Source organism: Motacilla alba, chromosome 1A (assembly GCF_015832195.1).
Source record: "Motacilla alba alba isolate MOTALB_02 chromosome 1A, Motacilla_alba_V1.0_pri, whole genome shotgun sequence".
NCBI classification, from domain to species: Eukaryota; Metazoa; Chordata; class Aves; order Passeriformes; family Motacillidae; genus Motacilla; species Motacilla alba.
This window is the reverse complement of record NC_052031.1, coordinates 16826353-16852365: the sequence shown is the minus strand read 5'-3', so window position 1 is coordinate 16852365 and position 26013 is coordinate 16826353. Positions and strand designations below refer to the sequence as shown.

Sequence of the window (26013 nt, the reverse complement as noted above, 5' to 3'; positions counted from 1 at the left end):
GGCAGAAGTGCTTAACCCCGTCTTTGCCTCAGCCTTTAGTTGGAAGATAGCTTGTCCTCAGAACAGCTGCCCTCCTGGGTTGGTAGATGGTGCAAGGGAACAGAATGGTCACCCTGTTATCCAGGAGGAGGCAGTCAGAGAACTGCTGAGCCGCTTAGATGTTCATAAATCTGTGGGCCCAGATGGAATCCATCCCAGGATGATGAGGGAGCTGGCAGATGAGCTTGCAAAGCCACTCTCCCTTATTTACCAATAGTCCTGGCTCACTGGTGAGGTTCCAGATGAATGGAAGCTGGCCAATGTGACACCCATTCACAAAATGAGAAGCAATATCCTGTTAATTATAGCCAGTTAACCTGACCTCAGTACCAGGCAAGGTAATAGAACAGTTTATATTGAGTGTCATCACACAGCACTTACAGGATGGCCAGGATACCCAACCCAGCCAGCAGGGGTTTAGGAAGGGTAGGTTGTGTTTGACCAACCTGGCCTCCTTTTATGACCAGGTGACCCTCTCCATTGATCCAGGAAAGGCTGTGGATGTTGTCTATTTGGACTTCAGTAAGCCCTTTGACACTGTCTCCACAGCATACTCCTGGAGAAACTGGCAGCCCATGGCTTAGACAGGAGCACTCTGCTGGGTTAGGAAATGGTTGGATGGCTGGGCCCAGAGAGTGGTGGTGAACAGTGCTGCATCCAGCTGGCAGTCAATCCCTCAGGGGTCTGTTCTCGGGCCAGTTCTGTTCAATACTTTTAATGACAACATGGATGAGGGTATTGAGTCTTTCGTTAGTAAATTTGCAGACAACACTAAGCTGGGATTGTGTGTTGATCTATTGGAAGGTAGGATGGCTCTGCAAAGAGACCTCGAACGGTTGGATGGATGGGCAGAGCCCAGTAGAATGAAGTTCAATAAGTCCAAGTGCCAAGTCCTGCATTTTGGCCACAATTACCCCCTGCAACCCCCTGTTATAGGCTGGGGACAGTGTGGCTGGACAGCGCTGAGGCAGAAAGGGACCTGGAGGCATTGGTCAACAGCCAGCTGAACATGAGCCAGCATTGTGCCCTGGTGGCCAAGAAGGACAACAGCACCTGGCCTGTGTCAAGAATAGTGTGGCCAGCAGAAGCAGGGAGGTCATTCTGCCCCTGTACTTGGCACTGGTGAGGCCACACCTTGAGTGCTGTGTCCAGTTTTGGCCCCTCAGTTTGGGAAGGACGTTGAATGCGTCTCGAGGAGGCAACAAGGCTGAAGAGCGGCTTGGAACACAAGCCCTGTGAGGAACGACTGAGGGAGCTGGGGTTGTTTAGCCTGCAGAAAAGGAGACTCAGGGGTGACCTTATCACTCTCTACAACTCCCTGAAAGATGGTTGTAGTCAGGTGGGAGTTGGTCTCTTTCTCCAGACAGCAACTGACAGAACAAGAGGACACAGTCTTAAGCTGCACCAAGGGAAATATAGGTTGTATATTAGGAAAAAGTTTCTACAGAAAGAGTGATAAAATACTGGAATGGTCTGCCTGGGGAGGTTGTGGAGTCACCATCCCTGGATGTGTTTAAAATATGACTGGATGTGGCACTCGGTGCCATGGTTTAGTCAAAGTGATATGGCATGAGTTGGACTCAAGGATCTTGAAGGTCTCTTCCAACCTAGTGATTCTGTGATTCTATTGTCCAAATACTCCTTGACCTCTGACCAGTTTGGTGCTGAGACCATTTCTCAAGGAAACCTGTTTCATTGCCCAACCACGCTCTCAGTGAAGAACCTTTTCCAAATGTCCAAATTGACTTTCCCTTGCTGCTGTTTCATTCAATTTCCTTGGGTCCTAACACTAGTCACCAAAAAGACGGGATCTTCCCCTCTGCTGCCCATCTTGATGAAGTTGTAGACTGAGATGAGGTCACCCCTCAGACTTCTCCAAGCTGAACAAACAAAATGACCTCAGTTGCCTCTCATTAAGTCTTGCCCTCAAGACATTTCATTATCTTGGTCACTCTCCTCTGGACACACTGCAACAGCCTGATGTACATCTTATATTGAGGCATGCAAAACTGCCACAGTATTCCAGATGGGTCCTCATTTGTTTGAGTTTAGGTACCAAATATTTGAGAACATAGTGAAACCCTTACCTACCCTTCTTCATTAAAGTATTCCTCTAGGGTGGTTATCAATCTGTGTGCTACCTTCCTTGGCAGGGCTTTTGGTTTATTTTTCATTGGCTGCTTGCTTTTTATGTCATATGTTTGGTTACTCCTTTTATGCATTCTCAGTCAAGACAAGAAACCTAACTTAACTCCCTGTATTTCTTAAAGACACATCTTTATTGCCATTGATGGTGCAGCTATTGATATGTTCCATTTAACACTGCTCAATTTCTTTCTTAGGGTTGAACAGCAGCAATTCTTCCCCAGGAACACTTCAATCTCTAACTGATACTTGACATTCATTATCAGAGAACAAAGGTATTCAATGTGAACATGTTTACATGATTTTACTAAGTTCATGATATTGTTGAGACAAGAAATTTCACTCAACTTCTTTTGGAATGTCACATATTGTCCTTAGTTTGGAGCTGAAAGCAAAGTAACTGAAATGAAACTTCCCTTGTGTTTCCAAATGAAAAGTGACCTGCAAGGTGGAAATTGTCAGACTGCATGCATAGGAAAGGGAGGGTGATGAGTAATAGAAACAATTTCGCTTCCATATCAGTAACTAGGAAAATCTCTAGTTCTGATGGAATTGTCTAGAGGTAGTTGAAAGAAAATAAAGCCTAAATAAAGCCTAACATGCTCTGGTGCATCTATACATACAGATGTACTTGTGATTGCATATGTGGGAGTTAGGATGAGGAAAGGAAGAAAATAATTATAATTTCTTCAAGCCACGTCAAAAAATATGTCTGATATACATACTAGTTTTCCTTTTGGTTTTACTTGTTTTGAAGACATTTCCTAAATGGAATTAAGTAAAATTTATAATAATTACAGATAAGGAAGATTTGAAATATCTGCAATAATATAATTATAAAATAACATAAATATTGCAATAACAAGCATAAAATAATCTAAATGTAAAAGCAAAAATTCTCATTTCTTAAAGTAGTTATATTTTTATATATATAATATATAAAACAGATCTGTTTTCTTCTTTCTTCTCTTTGCTCTCTGCAACATGTCTAAGATTCTTTAAAATGATGAAGCTTTCCAGTTATTAAGCAGTTTTGTTTGAAGTGCATGACCTAGGATTCTATTAATGATCAGTTCTGACCCCTACACCTCCCTATAGAGTCCCAGAGATAATAAGAAGAGCAAGGAATTATTGATTGAAACTAATGTGGCTTCCTTGTAGATCCAGAGTGTCTGTGTTAAACAAAATCAATCAATGCCAGCTGAAAAGCATGTTAATCATAATGTATGAACAACTTATATACACTAATGTCCCGTAGAAACCAATATTGCTACAACACTTGCAAAAGCAATTAAATATTACTAAAACTCGAAAAAGTAAAAAACAAACAAACAAAAAAAACCAATCAAACCACACTTTGATTTGTAACAAAAAGTGTCTGAACACTCTGAATTCACTTGCCCGAGCTACAACTGTCCAAATTTAAGATTTTTGGATATTGGAATTGATCTCCTGGCATTTCTCATAGCATTTAGTGGACAAAAAAGTAACTGGTACTCAAATCCAGAGCACAAGAGTCTTCTAATCACAGAATTCAAGTAAGCCAATTGATGATTGCCATTCTAATTTTCTCAGGCAAATAAACAAATTCTCTCATACCATTTTTCCTCTCATTAACGGTTCCTATTTTCTGAACAAAATTGCAATTTATTTCATTTACCTATAAATATATATTCTACATAAGTACTGGAATTATTAAACATTTAAAAGTTCTTAGCACATTTCTCAGGATACTATCCTTGTATTCTAAGAAGTGCTTTGGCATAACAAATCTTTTCAGATTTATACAATGCTTGTGAAAGAATGCAAATCATGGGTGCATCTGTCCACAAACTTTTATCAAATACTTTTCATCACTTGCTTTAAAACAAATTTAAATGAGCAAAGGTACTGAACAAAACCAAAGAATAATTGCTATCTTCAAATCTCTCACTGGTTCCAGCTTAAAAACTGATGAAGCTTAACTGACACACAGGGAAATTACACTGGTGATAAACCAGATGCTATGTTGAAATAAAATATCAAAATAATGCAACTGAGGTCATTGCTATGGAATTTGATCTCAAAAATGGGACTAGGGAACACCAGTGGCAAATAAAAATAATATAATGAAAAGTGCAGGCAAGCTGCTGTCGTAATATCTCAAACCCTACATTCATGAATAAAAATTACATCATAACAAAATATACCAAATATACATTATGACTCTGTGGGTATAGAAATGAAGCAATCAACACGAAATCAAGCTTTAAATCAGGGTGAATATTGATGCCATTTTTACAGAATACATTAGCAATCTGCCATAGTTAGAGACTGCTAGAAAAAAATACAAATCAAATCACCCTTCTCCATCATATGGCCAATATTTGAAAAAAAATCTCTGCTCTTCGTGTACTGCTCAGACCAAGTTCTAAACACTGAATTTCCATTTCTAAGAATTCCAGTTTTATCTATCTGATATTCACGTAGGAAAAGACCTTCTCTAATGCAGCAGTGGAAAGCAGAGTGGATTTTGATAATCAACTCAGGACTTACTCTAAGAGCGATGTTGACAAGTGCAATCTCACCCAATGTTTGTAAAGTTTAAGAGCCCTTAAATTACCTACTCCTTTTTCTGCAAGAATTGACACTTGCATTTCAAAGCTCCAGGAAATATACTACACAATTGAATATATTCTAAGGTACTTTTCTCCACCGAATATTGTAAAAATGGTAGCAAGGTACAACACAATCCATTTTAAGGCTGTAAAAATTACCAGCTTCAATACTGAATTCTTAACCCACTCTCTTGCTAGAAGATGCAACAAAATTGTTAGCTAATATTTTCTCACTATTGGGTTAGCAGGCCACACTTACTATGCCTGCTTCCTTCACATATGACTTTGCATTAAAGGTCTAAGGTCCACCTACACTTTAGAAATAATCTCTTTGAAATCAAGACTATACAAAGAATGAATTGAAAAGAACCAAATTTTTGAAGGATTTTTGACAGCAAAAATGAAATGTCAAATAGCAATTATGTACTTAATATCAACTATAATATAGATGAAGAAGAATTTGCAAAAGTACATTCTGCATCCTATTTCAGAAAGCTCAGGAAAGGATTTGTTTGTTTGAAAAAGGGGGTTCTTTATTGTAAAATAAAACAAAAAAACAACCCAGCAATTATGTTTGGTGGTTACATTCCTAAACCAGAAGTGTTTGACTTAATATTGGAGACAAAACCAGCCTTCTGCTGCATAATTTTATGTAGCATTCATGTCATGTTCAGAATAAAGCTTTAAGTAGTTGTGTTTGAAAAAATGTACTCTAGAAATGTGTATAAAAATATGGAAGAATTCAGTGTTAATTCTTTAAACTTTGAACCTGGTAAACTCACAGATGGATACTTGTCAGTCAGTGGCCAATTTATCTGCCAGCTTTACTTGCAAGCAGGTTAGAGATCAAATAAAATGCTTGTTTATTCTTTCCTATATAATTGTGTTGAAGTTATTTAAAACAAATTTTTTAACTTCATTCATGACAAAAACCTACACATCAAAGGTTTGTCTTTTGCCTTCATTTTAGTCTGGAAACTTGATATACAGGCAAAGGGCTCAACATCCTAATTATAAACATTTCAAAAAATAAAGAACCATGTTATTATATGTTATGATGTCACAGAATCAAAGAATACCAGGTAGGAAGGGAACCTCAAGGATCATCTGGTCCAATCTTTTTAGGCAAAAATGCCAGCTTAGACCAAATGGCCCAGCACCCTGTCCAACTGAATCTTAAGTGTACAATACCAGGGAATCCACCAGTTCCCTGGAGGGTTTCAAATGATGATTTTTCTCATATTGAAAAATTATCATTTTGTGTCTAATTGGAATATCCACAGAAGAACCTTGTACCCATTATCCCTCATCTTTTCCATGTGACTCCTTGCCAGCCTTAAAAAAATAATCATGGTATTTAGACACAAATGTTAAAGGGAAGCTTTATTTTTCAACTGATGAACATCCCACTTATTTTTCAAATGTGAAGTATTACATAAACAACCTTTTCTGACTACATGATCTCACACCACGGATCCTGTCATTCAGTTCTCTGCTTTCATAAAATGATGATCAAGTGCATTGAAAGCACAAGCAGAATTTGAAACAGACTTTCTTCACGAGTTTCCCCCAAGAAATAAGTAAAGAAAGAAAAAATACTTTCAAATATGAAATTGACTCAAAGCTTCCATATTTTGAAAACAATCTAATGTATGAATTGAAGGATGAGGCGCAGTCATGTCTTCTGAGTGACGTTTACATTCCAGGTAAGTTTCATCTTAAAGACACTCACAGGTGTATCAAGGCAAGGCAGAAAAACAGTGTGTAACAGAGAGTGATACATCTGACTTATCCTAGGGAGTTAAGATGAGATAAATTACTCTGAGAAGGTCCCTTTTGCTCTTTATTGGGTATAAAGAAAAACTGGAGTTGCTAGCAGCTACCTTTGGATACCCAAGTTACAGCAAATCAACCTAACCATAGGCCAAAACTGACTGATGAAAAATTATGTTTTGTACCCATCAGCTGGTGCAAAAATTCTTTTTTTCTTGCTTAGAACTTTTCTGTTTTAAAATAGGAAACATATGTTGAATATTTTAATTGGTAGTAAGCATTTTTCCTAAAGTCTCAAGTACAAATGACACAATAAAATCATTCCTTTCTTAAGCAATTATATCTTATGATCTAAGAATAAAACATGAAAGGAGAACTACTGGATATAGTATTATATTATGAAAGAGACAACTAAGAAACTATCTCACAGAATACTAAAAACAGTGAAAGAAAAATGCAAAAATAGAATGTGCATGATGTTCTATATTTAGCTTTGTGGGTTGGCTCTGAAATCTCCTTTTGAGCTGTCTTTGATAATCACTGGTAAGACCAAATTCTGAGGCAACAGTAGGGTGTTTTCCACAATATTTTTATCTGAGGACATAAACCAGCCAGTATTCAAAGCTAATCCATATTTATTATAGTTCTATACATAAGCATTTTTTAATTTTTTTAATGGCGACTAGATCAAAACATATAATTCTACATAATTATTTCAATATGTCTCTATTTTCATTTTTATTATTAATGCTTGCTAAAAGCCCTGCAAGGCAGACCTCTCTTGAAGACTCTCCCACTGTTAACATAACAGAGAATTTCATTTGTCTCAAAAAATTATTTCAAAGTGAAACATTTTCATACCTCCCTGTATGAGCAGTTTAACAGCTACATGCTATCAGTACATCTGCAGTGAATCATACAGAATATCATTTTAAAGAGAAGAAATACTGGACATGTGATGTACATTCAGATACCATATTCCAATTATAGCATCAGTGCTTTCTTCAACAGCATCAAATATCACACAGGAGCAGGCACATTAGCCTCCCAGTGGCATAAGACCTTTGAGGCTTGCCTGCTGCATTTTTTAAATGTTTTAAGGAATAAAAAGTAGAGGAAAAAAGAATGACACTTCACTGCTGATTCTGTAATCACATGCAGGATATAACAGCACCATGCCCTTAAGATTCAACTGCCTAAGTTAAAACAAAAACGAAATTTCCAATAAAGAAAATGTAATTGTAATATCTATACTATTAGTATTACCCTTTGGTTGAATTTCAGTGCTATTGCCATTGTTACTTGGGACAACATGAAAATTTCTTCTCTAGAGTTTTTTATGGTTTCTTGGGGTTTTTTGGTGAAACACAACTTTTATATTGGCAGACACTGATTGAATAGATTTTTGCTTCTTACCATCAACACATGCTGGCCTTGCTCTTGTTGTACCGGCAATCTGTCCTTTTTTACATGCACAGCGAGCTGTTTGTCGGGCTATAGTCCTTCGGGGCTGGCTGCTATCTCTGTCCAAAGTAACAATCTCACATGTACCTGCAGCCAGCTGACCTGGAAAAAAAACCAGCAACAGGTACCAGAGTCACTGAATGCACTACAGGAAATCTATTACAGCCAAATAGAGCCACGGCCCTAAGTCACAGCAGACACTCCACAACAAATGGGCAGCCAGCCGATGGATATAATAAAACTGAGATGACATACAATTTTTCTTTGTGGTGGACATATGAAAACCCTGCACACTGATTCTGTCAGAAAATGATTATTGTTCCGTAAAAGCTAGAGAGCTGAGGTTACACAGGTTACTTTTACTTATGTTGGCTAAGTAAAGAAAGAAATTTTCACAGCAATGGAATTTAAATGGTATGCTCTTTCCATACTTTCAGAAAAGAAATTATAAAGCATACAGAAAATAAAAACTTCCCCAAATTTCCATGAATACAATGAAGTCCTAACTGCTTTGTGTGTTGCTTCTGAAGGAAAAAGCCTTTCTAAGCATGCCCACGTTTCACAAACTGTCAGTCCTTTGGCTCTTGCTTCTTCTAAACTGAAAGGTAATTAATCCTCTTCCTGACTCAAATTTGATGTAGCTGTTATTTTTTTTTATTTTACTAAATTTAATATGTGACTGTCAAATGGCTTAAATGACACCACACCCTTAACTCAGTAACTACTTTCTTTTAATTGATTTGTCCAATATAGGTAGCTTTTCCTAAGTACTAAAAAAATCCGCACCACCTAATTCTGAATTTGGACTATGCTGTGAGAAACAAAAAAAATTTCAAAAAATTATTTTATGAAGAACATTAGTTTGAAGTTAATGCTATACTTTTAAACCAATGTACTTCCTCTGGTACAACCAATAGTAGGCGAGTAGAATAATAAAATACTACCTTTAACAGGCAAGAAAGATACATTCTTGAATTTCAATGCGTAGAAAGACCAAAAAAAAAATTCCCAACTACCGCTTTGCATTACATATAATTTCTGGGTTTTATAGTGCAGTAGTAAACATGTGCAATACCATCTGCAAATCACAAGCTTTCCATGTTTTAGCTTTTATTAAAAAAAATCATATTGTTTTTATTAAAAATGCAGTTTAAATAATAACATCAAAACTAAAAGAAATAAAATTATATAAACCTGAAATATATATGAATGGCCTTTTAAGTCAAAAGGTGCAATGCTATTTTTCTATGTTCCTTTCTTTTTTTTTCATTCAGAGTACAAGTTTACCCAGTCTATTCTTCTCAGAAGCAGTTAAAATGCTTGTTTTGTGGAACAGCAAAATATTGCAGACTGTCACCAGCATTGTGTCTTGTTCACTGCTAAGGCACCTCAATTTTATGTTTCTGTGACTCTTAGACTGCAGTGAATTACAAAATGGCAAAAATTAAGATCTCAAGGAAGGGTATGGAACCAGGTATTACAAATTCATGCAAATATATGGCACATGTAAGTAATACACAGGCACTTATAAACACATATACTATATTCACAATAGTGAACATTATCATCCCAGTGTTTAATGGCTGATGGCAACTAGACTCATGAGCTATGGTCAGTCCCGTGTTTCTACTCTTTTCTACCTGGTCTGTTAATAAAAACATCCTAGGATAAATATATTAAAGGACATGTAACATATTAAAGGATATAAACATATTAGAGGACTTTTACTCTGTTATGTGCTGCTTTTTTTTCTTTATTCATTCAAAAATACTGGATTAGATGCAAAGGTTTAGCAAAAAAGATAGTGGCACATAATTTTCCAGAAAAAGACAAGGCAGATCCAGCTACACTCAAACACGTTGAACTGAAAAAAGAAAAAATACCCAAACCATTTGCCTTGGCGCTAATATATTTCATTCTGGGTTGCAGGAGATGTATTTCTCCTAAGGAATATAGCTGTCTTGGTAGATCATGTGAAAAAAAAGATAATCAGAATTGTATTTAGATCCTGATGCCTTAGGCCACAAAAAAGTAGAAGCGTAAGTAAGACATGTAAGTGTATGGTTTTCCATGAGTCTATTTCTCTCATTAAAAGCTATGATAAATCATACAATCTAGGCGAATAATTGTATAAAATCTCATTTCAGAGGAAAGGAACCAGACTTACAGCACAGTGAAGGCAAATAATGACTATACTCAGAGAACAAAAACAATGAAGCTCTATGTCAAGATAATTTGCGAAGGCAATGAGTTTTCCAGGGATTGCAAGCAATGAGTATCAATAAGAACAGCTAATGGTATTTTCTGCTTTTGGACCTGTAGAATTTTATTTCTGCTTTGGTTTTCAGAAATGATAATTTCTTCCAGGCATAGTGACCTAATTTTCTTTAAGAATTTTGAAAACTAGGATACCTACACAAGAGTAATTGCTATACAATTTTGTCTGTTGCTTTTCTTTTTTCTATAGCAGAACAAAATTGTAAGCTGTTGTAGAGCTACAGGAGCTCTTACGCATATGACATAAATATTTCCTCCCCATTGTGTCACAGGCTGCAAAGATTGCAAGCATACTGAGCACTGCAGCAGAGAGTACATCCAGTGTTACTGGGCTTTAGGTGGCTGTAAAGCATGAAATGTATTAGTTATGGTTATGGAAGGCCATCTCCAGAGAGAGAGTCATCCTGGTGTAAAACATGTCCTCTCTGTCTTTCATTAGGTAGAGGGTAAGTCTACAGGAGTACACGTAGATGACGTGTGCTACACTGGCTTTTCAACAATTTAATCTAGAAATATAAGGTACAAAGTAATGGAACTAAATAAATATGCTTCTTGCAAGTACTGAATTGCAAAAATTAGGACACCTTTCATTTTTAGGGAAGTTAACACAGTGACCTCTTTCAGAGCTGTTAATGAAAAAAGGCTGTTCATCGGTGAGCCTCTAAACATGCTCCACTTCACTCCCAAAGCCAGAGAAGAAATCTCAAGGCAGCAATGGCTGGAGTTTCGCTGGAGCTTTTCCAGTTGAGAGATCAAGAGCCACAGTCCATGAACAGTCATAAAGACTCCACACTTGCCTTATATTTTCTTTATGTACTTGCAACACACAAAGCAACTCACCATCCTCCAACCTAAACAAAATAATCTCGGTGGAAAAAAAATACAAGCATCATTAAAGAATAGAGTCATAGTAGCCTTGTCTAGAAGTTTTCTTCCAATAAAATTTTGGGGTTTACTGTTTTATGAACCAAACATGAGGATTATTTCAGAAGTACCATAAAACTGGAGCTTTCCAAGTTAATTAGTAGATATCTCTTTGTTGTTGTTACTGTTACTATATATATATATATATATATATATATGTAAATATATATATGTAAATATATTAAATATTTATTTTATAATTTTAATCCAATAATTAAGACCTCACTGGAAATTTATTTGATTTTGTGTTGTCACCATCTGATTACTAAATAGAGAAAAGCTTCAGTTCTTTAATGCTCTTTTATAGTGTAGCACTGCGTCCTTAAAATGCTAGTAGATCTCTCCCCACTCTCTCCCACCACAAACACAAATGCTTCTATATGGAATTATTTCAGAAAAAGGGAAAACCACAGGATTCTGAACTAAAAATGCAAGATAAAGTAAACAAAAATAAAAAAAAAAATCACACTTCTAAAATTGTAAATAAAACAGGATTGTGCTCTTGGCTTATATCTTGAAATGGTTTACAGTAACTGCTGTATACATCACTTTTTTTGGTTTTTTTCCTAAATGAAGTACATTTGGGATCAGTCCTCAAAGTGTTCTTTGAGAGCCTTTCATGAAAGTGTAGAAATCATAAGTATAGGTACATATATTTAGCAAATGTGCAGGAAAGACCTCAAAGTAAAAAGAGCATATTTTTAAAAGATCTTTAGTACTTACATTCTTGAAATAAAATAATTTGTTATTGAAAAGCTTAAAAACAGAGGGAATTTTTCATGTTTACCACTAAGACTCTTCTGTAAAGAGAAGAGTTGTTGAAAGAACAAAGATTATGAAAGATCTGTATTTTCTGCAATAGTTAAAAGCCTTAAATAGTAGATATATTTGTATTACATGGAGGGTACTTGGGACAATATTTTAATTTTCTGTGGCTAAAAATATTTCTGTTCTTCAGCAGAAAATAAAAAACCTAAATAATCCACATTAACTACAGCAATCAATTTGGAGATTTTTTTAAAATTTATGCTTATTGTAAAGCTGAAGGCTTTACCTTAAATTAATTTAAAGAAATAAAATCAAATTATGAACTAATGGAATCTGTGGGTACAGTGAAAGTAAGTCTTGATCTAAATATACAGATTTTTCCAGGAGTTTAGATTTCATGCTCATCCAGAAAACCTACTTGTGATTTGTACATGCAGCCTTATATTATAGTTTCAGTGAACAATTTTTCCATGCATCACCAATTTGATGCCTAGCAACACAAGCTCTTTTAGTTCAAAATGCATTAAGTTAGATGGTATTAAAATTCTTGGCTGGAGATTCAGATATGCTTTTGTCAGTGAACACAATGCAGGAGTTGTTTCAAAATCAGATCATAGGAATACATTCAGTAGTTTTCTATTACAATATTGAAGTCTTTCTGACAACAGAGCCATGCCAACTCCTGAGCAGAGCTGAGGATCAACAATTCCTACTGAAATAAGGGGGAACTGAAGTACTTAGTGTCACTCATTATCTGCAGTTTGACATTAACCTGAGTAACAAATATTTAAATATAATTCCATTTAAAATATAAAAAGCATATGTTTAAGTGGAACTAAATTTTTTGTCATATATCCTTCCTCAAAGAAAATGTCCTGAAAGAAGATCTCTTACACTGAACATGATTCAACTCCAGACAGTCCAATTACTTTTTCTTTTTAAACTTTAGTTCATAATGAGGGGAGATTATGGTAAGGAATTGGTTTTCCTCAAAGATCCACACTCATGTTTAAGCTGCAATAGAAGAATTCGTGAAAATCCAACTAGCATTAAATAAGAAAGAACAAGTTCTACAATGCTTATGGGGGAAAAAAAGTATTTAAAATAAAGTAATAAAGTAAATAAGAGGAGAATTGGCTCAGCCTGTATAGGGAAAAGTTTTTAAAATAATGAGCACCATTTGAGAATAACTACCAAATAAGAATATTGTTTCCATAGTTAACTTATGTGATACAAAGACATTTCAATTTTTTAATACACTATGTTTAAGGAAATAAGCTATTTCCTATTCCTCTTTTCAAAGTCAGTGACATTAAAAGCATTTGTTTCCAAGATATTTCATATATCATTTTATATTCATTTCACTGAAACAAATGTTGTGTCTGTTTAAGTAACAAGGCTACACAAAACAATTCTTCATGCTAGTAGAATTAGACAACCTGTTTAAAACAGTCTTTACCAGTTTTTCTTGAGGATATGATTATGTTGTCAGTAGAAGACAAGACCAATGTTACTGAAACTAAAAAATAATTAATTTGGATAATCCTAATCTATTGGTGTAACCCACAGGTGCCCACTAGAGTAAAAAGCAGGAGTTTTTCCAGAAGATTCCTTATATTTACTTCATTACAGGTTCAGAGCTATACTTGATGAGACTCAACATCACAATGTGACCTTTGTAGCTTCTTAATCTTAAAGGGAGTGATTTTGAATTTTAGGGGTATCAAAGAAGAAGATGTGTCTTAAAAGGTGTGGCTTGAGTGCCAATTTTATGAAGAAAAAAATCACTGTAGAGAGTAATTAGGTAAATTTTATGAATAATGAGAAAATACGATTAATGATTTCTCCTTTAAATACTTAGTTTAAGTATTTTTCAGAGTTCCACTGCAATGAAACAGTATATTATGTCCCTCTAATAATTACTAATCTTACTGCAATTTTCAGACTACCACTTAGCCATCTCAAGCACATAAACAGCACAGACATTAGGAAAATAATTTTCAGCTCCTCCATTCTGAAAGAAACAGTAAATTTTAATTAAGATAGATCCTAGTCTTCTAAGTAGTTGCACAGGAAAGGAAATCAAGTCTGTGGAGATTCAAGATACATTCAGGGCCCATTTAGAGATTTCATTTTTTCCCAGATAAGAGTAATGCCCTAACTTATTGCACCTGATACTGCTATTGCATGTAATTGCTTAATGTTTTGTTGTATAATTAAGAATAATTTCCCCTCTATCTGACTATTAAAAACACAAGAGAAAGAAAAATAGATGTAAAACCCAACTGCAGTAAAAACAAACTGCAAGATTTCAGATTACAAATGGGATTCTCAATCAGAATTGGTACAAAAAGGGGAACTCCAGACAAGGAAAAGATCAAAAAATCAAGAATGTATGAATAAATATGGAAACGAGTTATGGAAACAAGTAGTTATAACCAAATTTTCCTCCTTTATACTTTAAAACATATTTCATACTGCACAATTAGAAATGACAAGGTGTTTGAGTCCTTTTTCTTTAATTTCTGCCTCTGTATGTCAGTGTGAACTGCAAATCTCAGCTCCACAGAGCTGCTCCAAGGAGAACCTGCAGCTCCAAGGGGTAAGTTAATTGCTTCTGGAGGCCTTGATTGGTTACAGAAAGGAAGTAACTGCAGGAATTCAGGATTGAACAAAGCTTTGCATGTTTGCATAAGCCAGGAAGTGGCTGTTGTTCTATTACTTTCCTAAAAATATTAAAAGACATTTAAAAAAAAAAGAAGGAAGAAAAAGGAAAAAAAAAAGGCAAGAGGAAATTAAAATGAAAAAGAAAATTAAAAAAAGAAAGGAAAAAGTAAAAAAAAAAAAAAATCCTTCTGTGTCTTTACCAGCCTCTACATTTAAAATAAACCTAGTCTGTTTACAAAACAAACAAAATAGCCATAGGGGAAAAAATGTTATCGGAGGGATGCTGATATTCCTCTTGAGAAAGACAGGAATAAAAAGCACAGGTTTGTCTAAAAAGCTACTGACATTTGCTGGAGCCAGAAGCTGTATGTCGGGAAGGAACAAGGCTGTTGTGTTAGCAAAATATGTCACTGCAGGGAGCATGAAATCACTGTGAAGGAACATGCAGATAAAGTCATATATCAGAAGTAGATATAATGTAGCTGCTCAGGTAAACAGTGTTTTTAACTTCTCAGGCTTTCCTTTGTACTATCAAACCATTATCATAGGATTACCTGATTACTATTCCAGAAGGATTTGAAAACTACTTACAAATGAACAGCCTTTAAAAAGTCACCATACAAGTAGCCATTCTACTTGTATCAAGATATGCACTGCAGGATTCTGAGCTCAACAGCAGGTTTTGGGTAAAATTTGGTCCAGTAAGGGCCATGCAGGAAAGAACTAACATACTGAAATTTTGTTTTATTGAATCCTGTTGATATGCCTCAGTCCTTAAACTGCAGAAAAAATACCCCAAAGTCTAATTACCATCCACCAGGAACTAAGTTATATCCTATGCAAAAAGAACTGTGTCATTATTCCATGCCTGTAGCAGGTTTCAAAACCTGAAGGCCAAAGTAGACAGCTGAAGACAACAACTACCTAACACTATCCAGCCTTGTTAACGTGCCATATGCTAGCTCTTACCTATGTATGAATAAAAAATTCAAATTGTGAAAATTTTCTGTCATTTTTGTAGGACAACTATTAATACAGTAAATAACCTACTCTCCTGTTAAGTAGGTCTAAATGATTTCTTTAAAATAAGGCTGTTTATTTTCACTACTGCCTGTAACACTACTCTTCCCTTTTCACAAAAGACTACGACAAAAAAAAAAAACAAAAACCTAAAACATTTTCTTTCTAGTAATGGCACTGAAATGCAGGGTTGTTTTTTTTTTTTTTTGGTAATCTAGATGGCAGGCTTACCCTGAAGTCACTACATTGCAGACAAAATGTTCTAGTAGCTAGGGCAATTATTTTGCCATCTTTTTTGTTTACGGAAAAGGTCCATAAACATTCTCTATTTATAATAAAGTCTCTCAAGACTTGGTTATGCTGCACTTACTGTGAACATATAGGTACAACAGCTCACACATAACCACAGGGAAATATAAACTTATCTTAGGAACACAGCAAAAGTAAACACTGGAAAAAAGGAAAAAAATAAAAAAGAAAAAAAAAAAAAGAAAGCTCTGAAGTACTGAAGTACAACAGTATCTGTATCCAAGAAGGAAACAAACTTCAACAATTTTTCATGTCTTACTATACCTGAGAGGAAGTAGTCCCACTGAAAATACATGACATTAATTGGAAGTATTATGGATGAATCCAAATCAGTCTCATGCTGGGAATCTTGAGCAGACAAAGGATCCTCAAGCCCAAAGTTCCAACAGGCAGAATTTGCATCTCCTGTAGTGTGTCTGCAGTGATCATAAAGGAAGTTTATGGTGCATGTGTTCAGCTAATCTGGATGCTAGCATGAGTGCTTAATTCAAGCACATCATCAGGACCAGAGCAGAACAGCTAGTACCTGCCTTGTCTGCTGTTTCTTCTTGCTGTGCTCTCCCTGCTGTTACTGATGCCCCCAGAGCAATTCCTCCATGTGCACAGACGGGCACACGGAAGGCCCTCACTCGGGTGCTCTGCTGAGCCCATGGCTGCACTCAGCACACAAGCCCCACTACTGCAGGTACAGCACCAAGGTAAGAGTTAAAAAGACAGATATAGAATGCAAAAGAATTACGTCCTTTCTGTTAGGCTAATACAAAACTTCAGCTCCAACCAGAAGGAGTGAACTTCAGACCAGGCTCCTTAGATTGATTTGAGTGACGCCTTTCGTTTTAAAAGTTTGGGAACAGGGTTTTATACAAGTGTGACAGAGAAGCATGAGGATGCTGGCTATTATTCTCAGATATTCTGCAGACTTGGAGGAGTGATTTTCTATCTGGGCCAGCTCCACTGCTGCATTTTCCATTTTTATCTGTTTTGCTCAAAATGACTTATGAAACAGGTGCATGCTGAACTGAAAAGTTTTCATGGATAAAATCCATGATTTTTATATCCTTATTTCTAGTCCTACAAGAATATAACCATTTATGGGATAAGATTCTCTTCTGCACAACTCAGAGGAGGGTGTCAGAAAAAGAGTTTTTAAGTTGCTCATGTATCCAAGGCTACCCAAAGAGAGAGCAGTTAACGAGGACGACTGTCATCCCACCCGCCTTTACCAATCAGTAAAGGGCTCAAGATTAGAGACATACACAATATCTCCTCCTGTGTCCCACTAACCAGGAACAACACCTTCCATTTACACAGCTAAGTGTTCAACCATTGCACAGTCACAACTCCATTATTTCAACTCTACAACATATAGAGGGGCTCCTGCTTAAAGAAAGTATTTCATGTATGTTCACACTAAGCGTAGAATTAATCTCAAGTTACTGAAAACATGAAAATATTTTAACTGTACAAATTCATTTTCTTCTGGACTTAATGCCTGCAAAATAAACACAAACAAATCTATCAACAGAAGCAGAAATTATATGGTATGATATGTGTTCATATCACAGAAAGCAATGTCACAAAGACTTTACACAATGATGACCTTTTAAAAAACTTTAAATGAACTTTTATTATTATTATTATTCCCTCTAAAGCAAGGTTCATCTTTTTATGTACTGCTTATCAGTTTTACTAGCTAATAAAAAGTTAAATTATGCCATCAATTTCCCAATGAATGCCTAATAAATAATACTTCCTTAGTTCAAGGTCCTTAATAAAAAGGAACAAAAATGAAGCTTGACACCATTTTGCTCAGCATTTTTACGAACAAAATTTGCTATTACTCATGGTGTATCATCATGAAATATGTTTTCTAAGATGTAGAATAGACTGAAGTTAAATTTTCTAAACACAAGCGAACTTGCATAAATATACACACATATACACATACAGATATTCTTCACAGAAGGGTGTGTTGGAGATTATGCATTGAAGGCATTGCTTCTGATATTGACCATAAGATGTAAGCAATTTGCCATGGTTGCTCACACAATACTGTTATACTAATAACACAGACTGCATCATTAAGCCTGTTCTTTATCATACCATAGTCAATGGTGCAATATCTTTACTTTAAAATATACAACTCTAAGTCCAACCCAGAGAAAAAATTCATAGCAGAAACTTCCTGTGTAAGACTTCCCATTTATTTCTAAGGGAATGCAAAAATAAAAAAAAGCCAGGTCTGAGACTGGTCTTGGCTATACTTTGCATTGTTTGTTCCCATGTACCTGCTAGAACTTTAACACCCCAGTGCTGACTGTAGACCATGTTTCAGTGTTCTGAGTGTGTCTGGTGGATGACACTAAATTTGCCTCCTAAATTTGAGATTAAGTGCACCAGAAACCATTACAACCTATATTCCATCTTTCATCAGCTAAGATTCTTATAAGAAAAGCTAAGATGTGAGATTTGATCAACTCTGTGGGTCACACTGAAGTAGCACCAACCAGAATTTTCTGAAGCAGAGGACAAAAAGAAAACTCTCAAGGTAAAGAACACTGAGCGTAACTAAATGCTGCTCCTCAGACAGAGGAAAAGCTGAAGGAAAACTGTTAACATAATGGAGAAGCATTAGAATTTTCTGCCTTCCTACTGGTGAATATATTTCAGTTGTTTAGATCAGTGGTACTGATATTGTGCTCCTGTGGTAATGGTACGTAAGCAGGAGAAAGTATAAAACTCACAGAGAGGAGAATGATCCCACAGGGATGAGTAACACAGCAGTAAAGCAAGATTTATTGAATGAATGTTTGCACTCACCAGATGTAATAAAACTTGAATGATATCAAGCAACTAATGTACATATATGAGATATACATAGTCATGTTGATCACTTATGGCCTGCCCTTCTTATTTTAATTTTCCCAATGGCAATATAGAAACCTGAATGAAAACTGAGGATAAGCTGACAGGAACAAGAACAGAAAAGCTAGCAATAATATTTCATTAAAAAAGGGTTTCTGAAAGGCCATATAACCTTTTGTCTAAATGCCTCAAATCCAAAATGTATTAGGTTCAAACAAAATAAAGTTATTTTAATTAGGTATAGGTAATCAGAATTTATACAGCAACAGCTAAAGAGAGAGTGATTATGACACTAAGACAAATCCAGTCATTCAGATCAAAGATTGGGCAGGCTATCTCTACAGAAAATAGGCCAACACAAGTATTTATTACCTAAGGGGCAAGTAAGCGTAGTGAACTGAATGATTAATCACAGCTGTAACTATGCATCACATTATTTGTGTGTATGTTGATGCATAAACATGGATATTTTGGTCTGATATGAGGTGGACAACAGCAGAGGGACACAGTAATTTTGTAATAAAGAGAATATCACAACCACATTGCAAGAAAAATATGAGCCTATTTATATGCAGAAAGCACTGACTGTGTTTTTTAATCACTGAACGTAAGGAATGTATTAAATAATGATGACATAGTCTTGGTTCTCAACAGGTATGGCAATCAAAAGACTAGGATTCAGTTTCTGAGGTTGTCATATATATCTTCTGTACTAGCTAACCATTTTGCTCTGGTTAACCGGATTACAGAGCACTGTTTGCAATGAAACTACATCACCATCAAACTCACAGTAGCCCCAGAGCTGAAGCCATAAGGATGGGGTATTAATCAAAATTCAGTTCTTCTAATCTGCTAAAACCTAATGAATTAAAGAACAATCCTTCTTTAGTCTTAAGTGAAAACAGTAGTACCTTTTCTGTACAACATGAATTTTTTCACAATGACTAATCCCATTCCCAATAAAATCAATGGAAGTTTTACCACTAACTACATGAACAAAAAAAGAACCAGCAGCATAAAAATCTCCACACTCTCAGCACCAGTCCTTTAGCAAATTTGTGTTACATCTTAAGTAACTGTCATTCTAACCAAGGACATATGTCAAATGAATTCTTAAGCCAACTGAAAGCTCTATTGTAAGAACCATTCACTTTGTTTGACCTTGTATGTACCACGAGTCATGCCAGCAGCTCAGAAGGTGCCCTGAGATCAGGAGGCAGAGGTACCTGTAAAACCAGAGGCACACTTATTCAGTGTTGCATTTGACTGTGCACTGTATGACGACTCTATTTTTTTTGGAGTCTCTCTACCTTTTTTTTTTTTTTTTTTTTTTTAGTAGAAAACCTCCAGGCACCCATTCCAACTTAAATCATTCTATGATTAAATGATTATAACAATGTCCCAGAATACACTAGCGTACACTGCAGGTATAAACGAGTACACACAGTATCTATACTCTTGTATGCATAGCTGTTGACATTTTAGTCTTTAAAACACCTTAGACACACCACATCTATTCTAGCAATTTCAAGTAGACAGTTTCTATTTGCCACTGCTTCCCAATTTCAGATATTTGTATCAATTTTCTGTAACATAACTTCTCTGTTGATATGAGATAAGTGTATTCCAAAGTTATTACATTTAATACCTGCTTTCTGGTATCTTCAATCAAATGAAGCTGGTCACTGTTGGAGGAGCAAACACAGTAACAGATCCAAAGACTTAATAAGTGTTTGGAATAAGTCCTTGGATCCTAATAAGACTTAATACAAATAAACTATTTCTGAAAATGCTAAAATCCTTAAGAGAATACAGAACTACATGTATCAATGATCTAAACTCTGTATATATGTAGTATCTGTATGTATAATGCAGAATATAAATTGTGAATACCTAGAAATTGTAGCAGTATATTCCATACTCAAAAAAATTAGAGATGTACAGATCCAGATTTAGTCTATCCAGATCCCTCTGTAGAACCTTCCTATCCCCCAGCAAATAAATACTTCCACTCAGCTTGGTGTCATCTGTAAATTTACACGTGATCCCATCATCCAGATCATCAATAAAGACACTGGTCAGAGCCAGGCCCAACACTGATCCCTGGGAGACACCACTAGTGAAAAGATGCCAACTGGATGCAACACCACTCACAACCACTTTCTGGGACCAACCATCCAGACAGCTCTTAACCCAGTAAAGAGGCTACCTGTGAGTCACCAGCTTTTCCAGAATGTCATGGAAAATGGCATTTAATGGTTCCCTTTTCCACTTCCTACTAATTAGCTTTTTCACCAAGCCTAGCAGTAACGACAAAAATAAAAGTCAAGACTGGATTTGTTGCTTAACCCTTCACATAAACTTATGCATTGTCAGGCAAATGTTATAAACCCAGGCACCCTTTCTCCTCTCTTTTAAATGTTACATAACTGATATCTTGTATCCTCTCCTTCACAGAGTCTCAGAGTGGTTGATGAGATTTTATATATATTCTTGCACACATAAAATTCAAGGCTACACACACAAACACAGATGCACATTCCACCCTATCCTGTCCTGGCATAAGCCATGTCTCAAGTTCTTTTGCCTCCCTCATATTAGAAAATCCACTTATAATAGTTACTGCATGATCAGTATGCAAGTGGGAAAAAAAAAAAAGAAACAGTAAAAAAGAGAAAACCCTCAAGCTGTCTAGGCAACCAATCCTTTCCACATTGCAACAACTTTCAAGTAAAAAGACTTTCCTGGAGTTGGTGAAAAATTAGAATCTTTGCCAAAGTCCCTTAGTGACAAAAGAAAGTGATTTTGATATTTAATCCCTAAACACAAAGTACAACCAGCAAAACATAAAAGAAAACAAATCTATTTAATAATCTGATCAATTTCACCTTCCATTTTTCCAGTGATGGGGCTGTATCCAGTGACAGTGTAAACATTTTAGTTTGCACAATACAAGAGACACAATAGAAGAGTGTAATTAGTGCTGGAAAGACATTCTTGAGGAAGTACTTTGATTTCAAAAGACTGTTGTAGTGATTGTCACCCCTGCTGTGCTTGGATTCTCTCTTGATGTGCATAAAGTGTGAATGCAGAGCACATTATTATGAAACTCACTCGTCCTTGCATTTGTGTGCTCATTGCTTTGCCATCTTGTGGTAACCAAAAATAGAAACCTACAGAGCAGCATATAATTCACACTAGAATAATGCTGCTGTATTTTTTAATGTATTCTTCAGTGCACTTGCTGGAAATCTACAACTCAAACCATGTTCTGCATTTTGTCATTTATTTAACAAATGTGCAGTCATTTTCCTTTTAAGATTGAGATCACTGGAAAATACAAACCCTTGTCTAAACATTAAAAATAAGCACAAACATTAAATGATTTAATGCTGCATGAATGACTTCCAAAGAACTTTCCAAAATACACTATGAGATCTTTTGTTTAAAGGAAGTAAAGTGATTCTATTCTCTCAGCACATATAAAAGCTATACCTGTATAAAAATTGTCCAACTACAGGACAGTTTAATGTGTTATAAAGGAAATTGGATTTGGACTTCATAAACTAGTCAATAATTATTTATGGAACAAAGTAATTTGCTGGCTTTAGTTTGGGGTTTCTCCTTTAAATTATCTTAGGAAAAAGTAAATATAAAGCATCTACCCCTTCTAACTTTAACTTTTAAAAGAAGTAGCACATTTTTGAGTTAGCAGTCCCAAGGGAGAGAGGATGAGCCCTTCTGTTGCTAAGCAAGAGTTTGCCAGTTATTTCAAGCTTTAGCTGAGTACAAGCAATAATCACTACTGCCTGAAATATATTGGAATGAAAGTACATGGGACCATTCATGACACTTCATCAGCATGCAGGAGGCAAACAGAGTGACTGCAGTGATTGAATACAGGCTCAGAACTACTGGCTTTAATCTCCATCTCATTCATTCAGCCTTTACTTTTGGCACAGCTGTATGATAAACATTCTGACATTTCTTCCTTGCCCCCCCTCGCTTGGAATCCCATGATTTCTGTGTGTATGTTTGTTATGTATTTAAGATCATCAGGTTTGGTTTTTTTCTTTCTTTGTGGTTTTGGTTCACCTCCTTCTTCCCCCCCCTCCTCCCACCCCCCCCCAAAAAAAAAAAAAAATAAAAAAGCCAACAAATGCCTGGGTATGGCATTATATAGAATTCTAATGTTACTGGAGCTAAAAAAAAAATTCTCATGTTAAAGAGAATAAAGTTTGTTACTCCATAATGGGGCTTTTGTTTGGTTTCTTTTCTGCTTGTTTAGATTGTTTGGGTTTTTTTGTTTATTTTTTGCTGTACATCACTTATCTTGACAAGAAGAGCCCATATGCAGTTCCATATCACAAGTTCCTTAAATCTTCATTGGCTTTGCAGCCACTGGGTTCTAAGGGTCCTGAATACCTCAAGGCCTAATTGATACCCTAAATATCCTACAGTAAAGTTAATGAGTTATAAATAAACCCAGTAAGCACAAGCAACCTCTGAAACTGGGTAGCAACTATTACAGTGGAGTGACAGTGGTGTCAAAAAAAAACTTCTATTTTATATTACACCTTCCTCATATAAAAATACCCAAGAGTTTTGGGAAAATCTGCCTAGTCTACTTATAGAAGTTGGGCTGACTTCTGCTCAGTATGCCAGACTCCTTGAATTCACAAATTTGCTACACGAAACTACCTGCTTTTAACTCGTGTACTGAAATTGATGCTGTTTGATCACTCCAGTAGTTTTAATTAAATCAAAAAGATACTCTTATGACAAACAAAATACTAAAAAGAACCTATTTAATACTCTCCACTCCAATATGGGAAAGTATTTTCAGTTTTGCTGACTGAAGGCATGTGGCCAATTCCTTAATGTCCAGAGGTAAGTGGAATAGAGCTCTGCAGAGGATTGGCTCTACAGTGCCTGTTACTGATATGAAGATGCTTTTTCTCTTACACTAACTTTTCCTGCTGCTAAAGAGTTACTGAGCAGTCAACATAGTGAAAATGAAGAAAGACAGAGAAACAAACCACCTCCACCCATTTCAGGCAACATGCAACACCATCTCTCTCAACTAAGTAAAAGGAGCAATTGATATACTGCATTGAAATCTGACAGCAAACAGATCAATGAGAGACAGAGACAGATGAACTTTTCAGGTTCCCAGGGAGATGCAGAAATATCCTTGGAATAGCTAAAATAAATCTTTTAAGGAAAAAAAATATTTCATTAACTACAATGCCATCTAAAGAACAGGACCTAAAATCAGTCTCCAGAAGACAAGGCAAATTCTGTGCTGTACTTAAGCAACAGCAAACAATCCAGAACCTTCCTCCTAAGCATTCTTACCATACCTTTAAGGATCAGGTTTCCTTAGTAATTCACTTCAATCAGGAAAAAAAACCCAAACCTTGAATATATATATAAAAAAAAAATTGGCCCGTCACGTGAGACATGAAAATCTCTTAAGCAGCAACAAGAAAGGAACATAACACACAGTGAGACAGACTAATCTCACTACCTGTATGTCATTCTGGAAAAGGGAGCTAGGATGACTACACCTACCCTGTAGTGCAAATACACTGAACTGTCAGCCAAAGACTGATACCAGTATATTTGTTCAACACTTTCTTGCTGTGACTGTACTATCTTTGCTGAAAACAACCATTCACTAGTAGCAGTTGGTAGGCAATATTGAATTATTTGACTACACCAGCTCACATGATGATTTTTTATTATTTATTTATAAACAGCATATCACTGCTACAAAACCACCACAAGTTCCAGGGTCCTCTTCAGATGTTTATACTGGTTGCTTACTTCAAATAATTTCTTCTTAATTAAAAACAACAGGTTTCCTGACAAGAAGTTTAATGTACTATCAAAAGCAAACAAAAACAAACAAATAAAAAGCAAACAAAAGCAGAAAAAATAAACCACAATTGTCCAATAGGGTGCACAATCTGATTTATTTATGACAGCTACGAAAAACAACCCATTCTTTTATCATGAGACATATGTCTCCTAAAGAAACCATTCTTTCAACTGTTCTTATTTTTAATGTAGAAGTTATTCAGGATATATTTTAACTGGTGGGCTACCAGACTAAACTGATCGTAGAAAAGGAAAGCTGACAAGTGATTGCAGTCAACATAGAGCCCTATTGGAAATATAAATGATGAATATCACAGGACACATCATCAGTGCATTGTGACCTCCTTAAAAAATTTAAGTGAAATAATATTTTTTTCAATTACAGAGAAGTTAGATCTTACTTTTAGCACCATCAGGCAAAAAAGCCTACTCTTTTTTTTTTTTTTTTTTTTTTTCATCTTACTTCTTTTCCTCATTAAATGTAGGGCAAGAGCAACCTTGCTTCCCAATGTCAGGATTTATGAATTCCCATTCACAGTGTCCAAAGATTTGCAAGACAACCATCCTGACCTTGGTTAAAAAGGAAATCACTCTGAATGAGTTTAATGAGGATTTGAAGAAATGTCCTTGGAGGTGTAGCTTGAATGAAAATGTAATAATGTCTACATTTTGCCTTGTACCTTATTGAGGAAGCAAGAAACAAATTTTATTCAGCATTTTGCACTTGCTACTCTCAATCTCACTGAAGCTGCTTAAACAAAGCTAATGGAAATTGGCTCAATGAGGCATTAATCCTTTCATCTGCAGTACTTAGTCCCATTTTTTTTTTTATGCTGACTTCAGAAATTATGTATTAAGACAAGAGAACAGTAAGTTAGTATCACTGTGGGTAAACTTACCAGACTTTAGAGGCAGCTGATCATTGTTGGTGTCTGAAATGTTTATTTTGATTTTAGCTGAGAAGTTTTGGTGGTTTTTTACTGCTCTTCTGTTGAGTTTTTTTAATGGTTTTGGTAGATGGTGTGTTTTTCTAAAACATATCAGTGCTCCACTGAAATTTAGATGCCTATTCTGCCTTTAAAATAAACTAACTCAGCAACAAAAACATTTTCCCCCTTTTAATACAGGCATGTGGTCTTATTTGTCATGTTCTCCTTTTGATGTCAAGAGCCACAAATGACATTAGTCTGAATTTCAACTAGTATTGCACAGACCTGTCAATATCAATGACACAAAAGATGTTTGAAATAAACTTGTGCTGCTGACTCTTAGTTAGCTACAC

The 26013-nt window shown here is 35.7% G+C and overlaps 1 protein-coding gene across 10 annotated transcripts in view; it reads right to left on the bottom strand.

Annotated features, from left to right (window-relative positions):
- Positions 1 to 26013, bottom strand: part of TAFA5 (TAFA chemokine like family member 5) — a 470404-nt gene that overhangs the window by 236787 nt on the left and 207604 nt on the right. For all 10 annotated transcript variants that reach the window (XR_005258978.1, XR_005258979.1, XR_005258981.1 and 7 more), the window contains one exon: positions 7971 to 8120. Coding sequence is in view for 6 of the 10 variants with exons in the window: in XM_038154225.1 (XP_038010153.1) it covers positions 7971 to 8120 (150 nt within the window). In the remaining 4 variants the exon portion in view is untranslated. The remainder of the gene's footprint in view (positions 1 to 7970; positions 8121 to 26013) is intronic.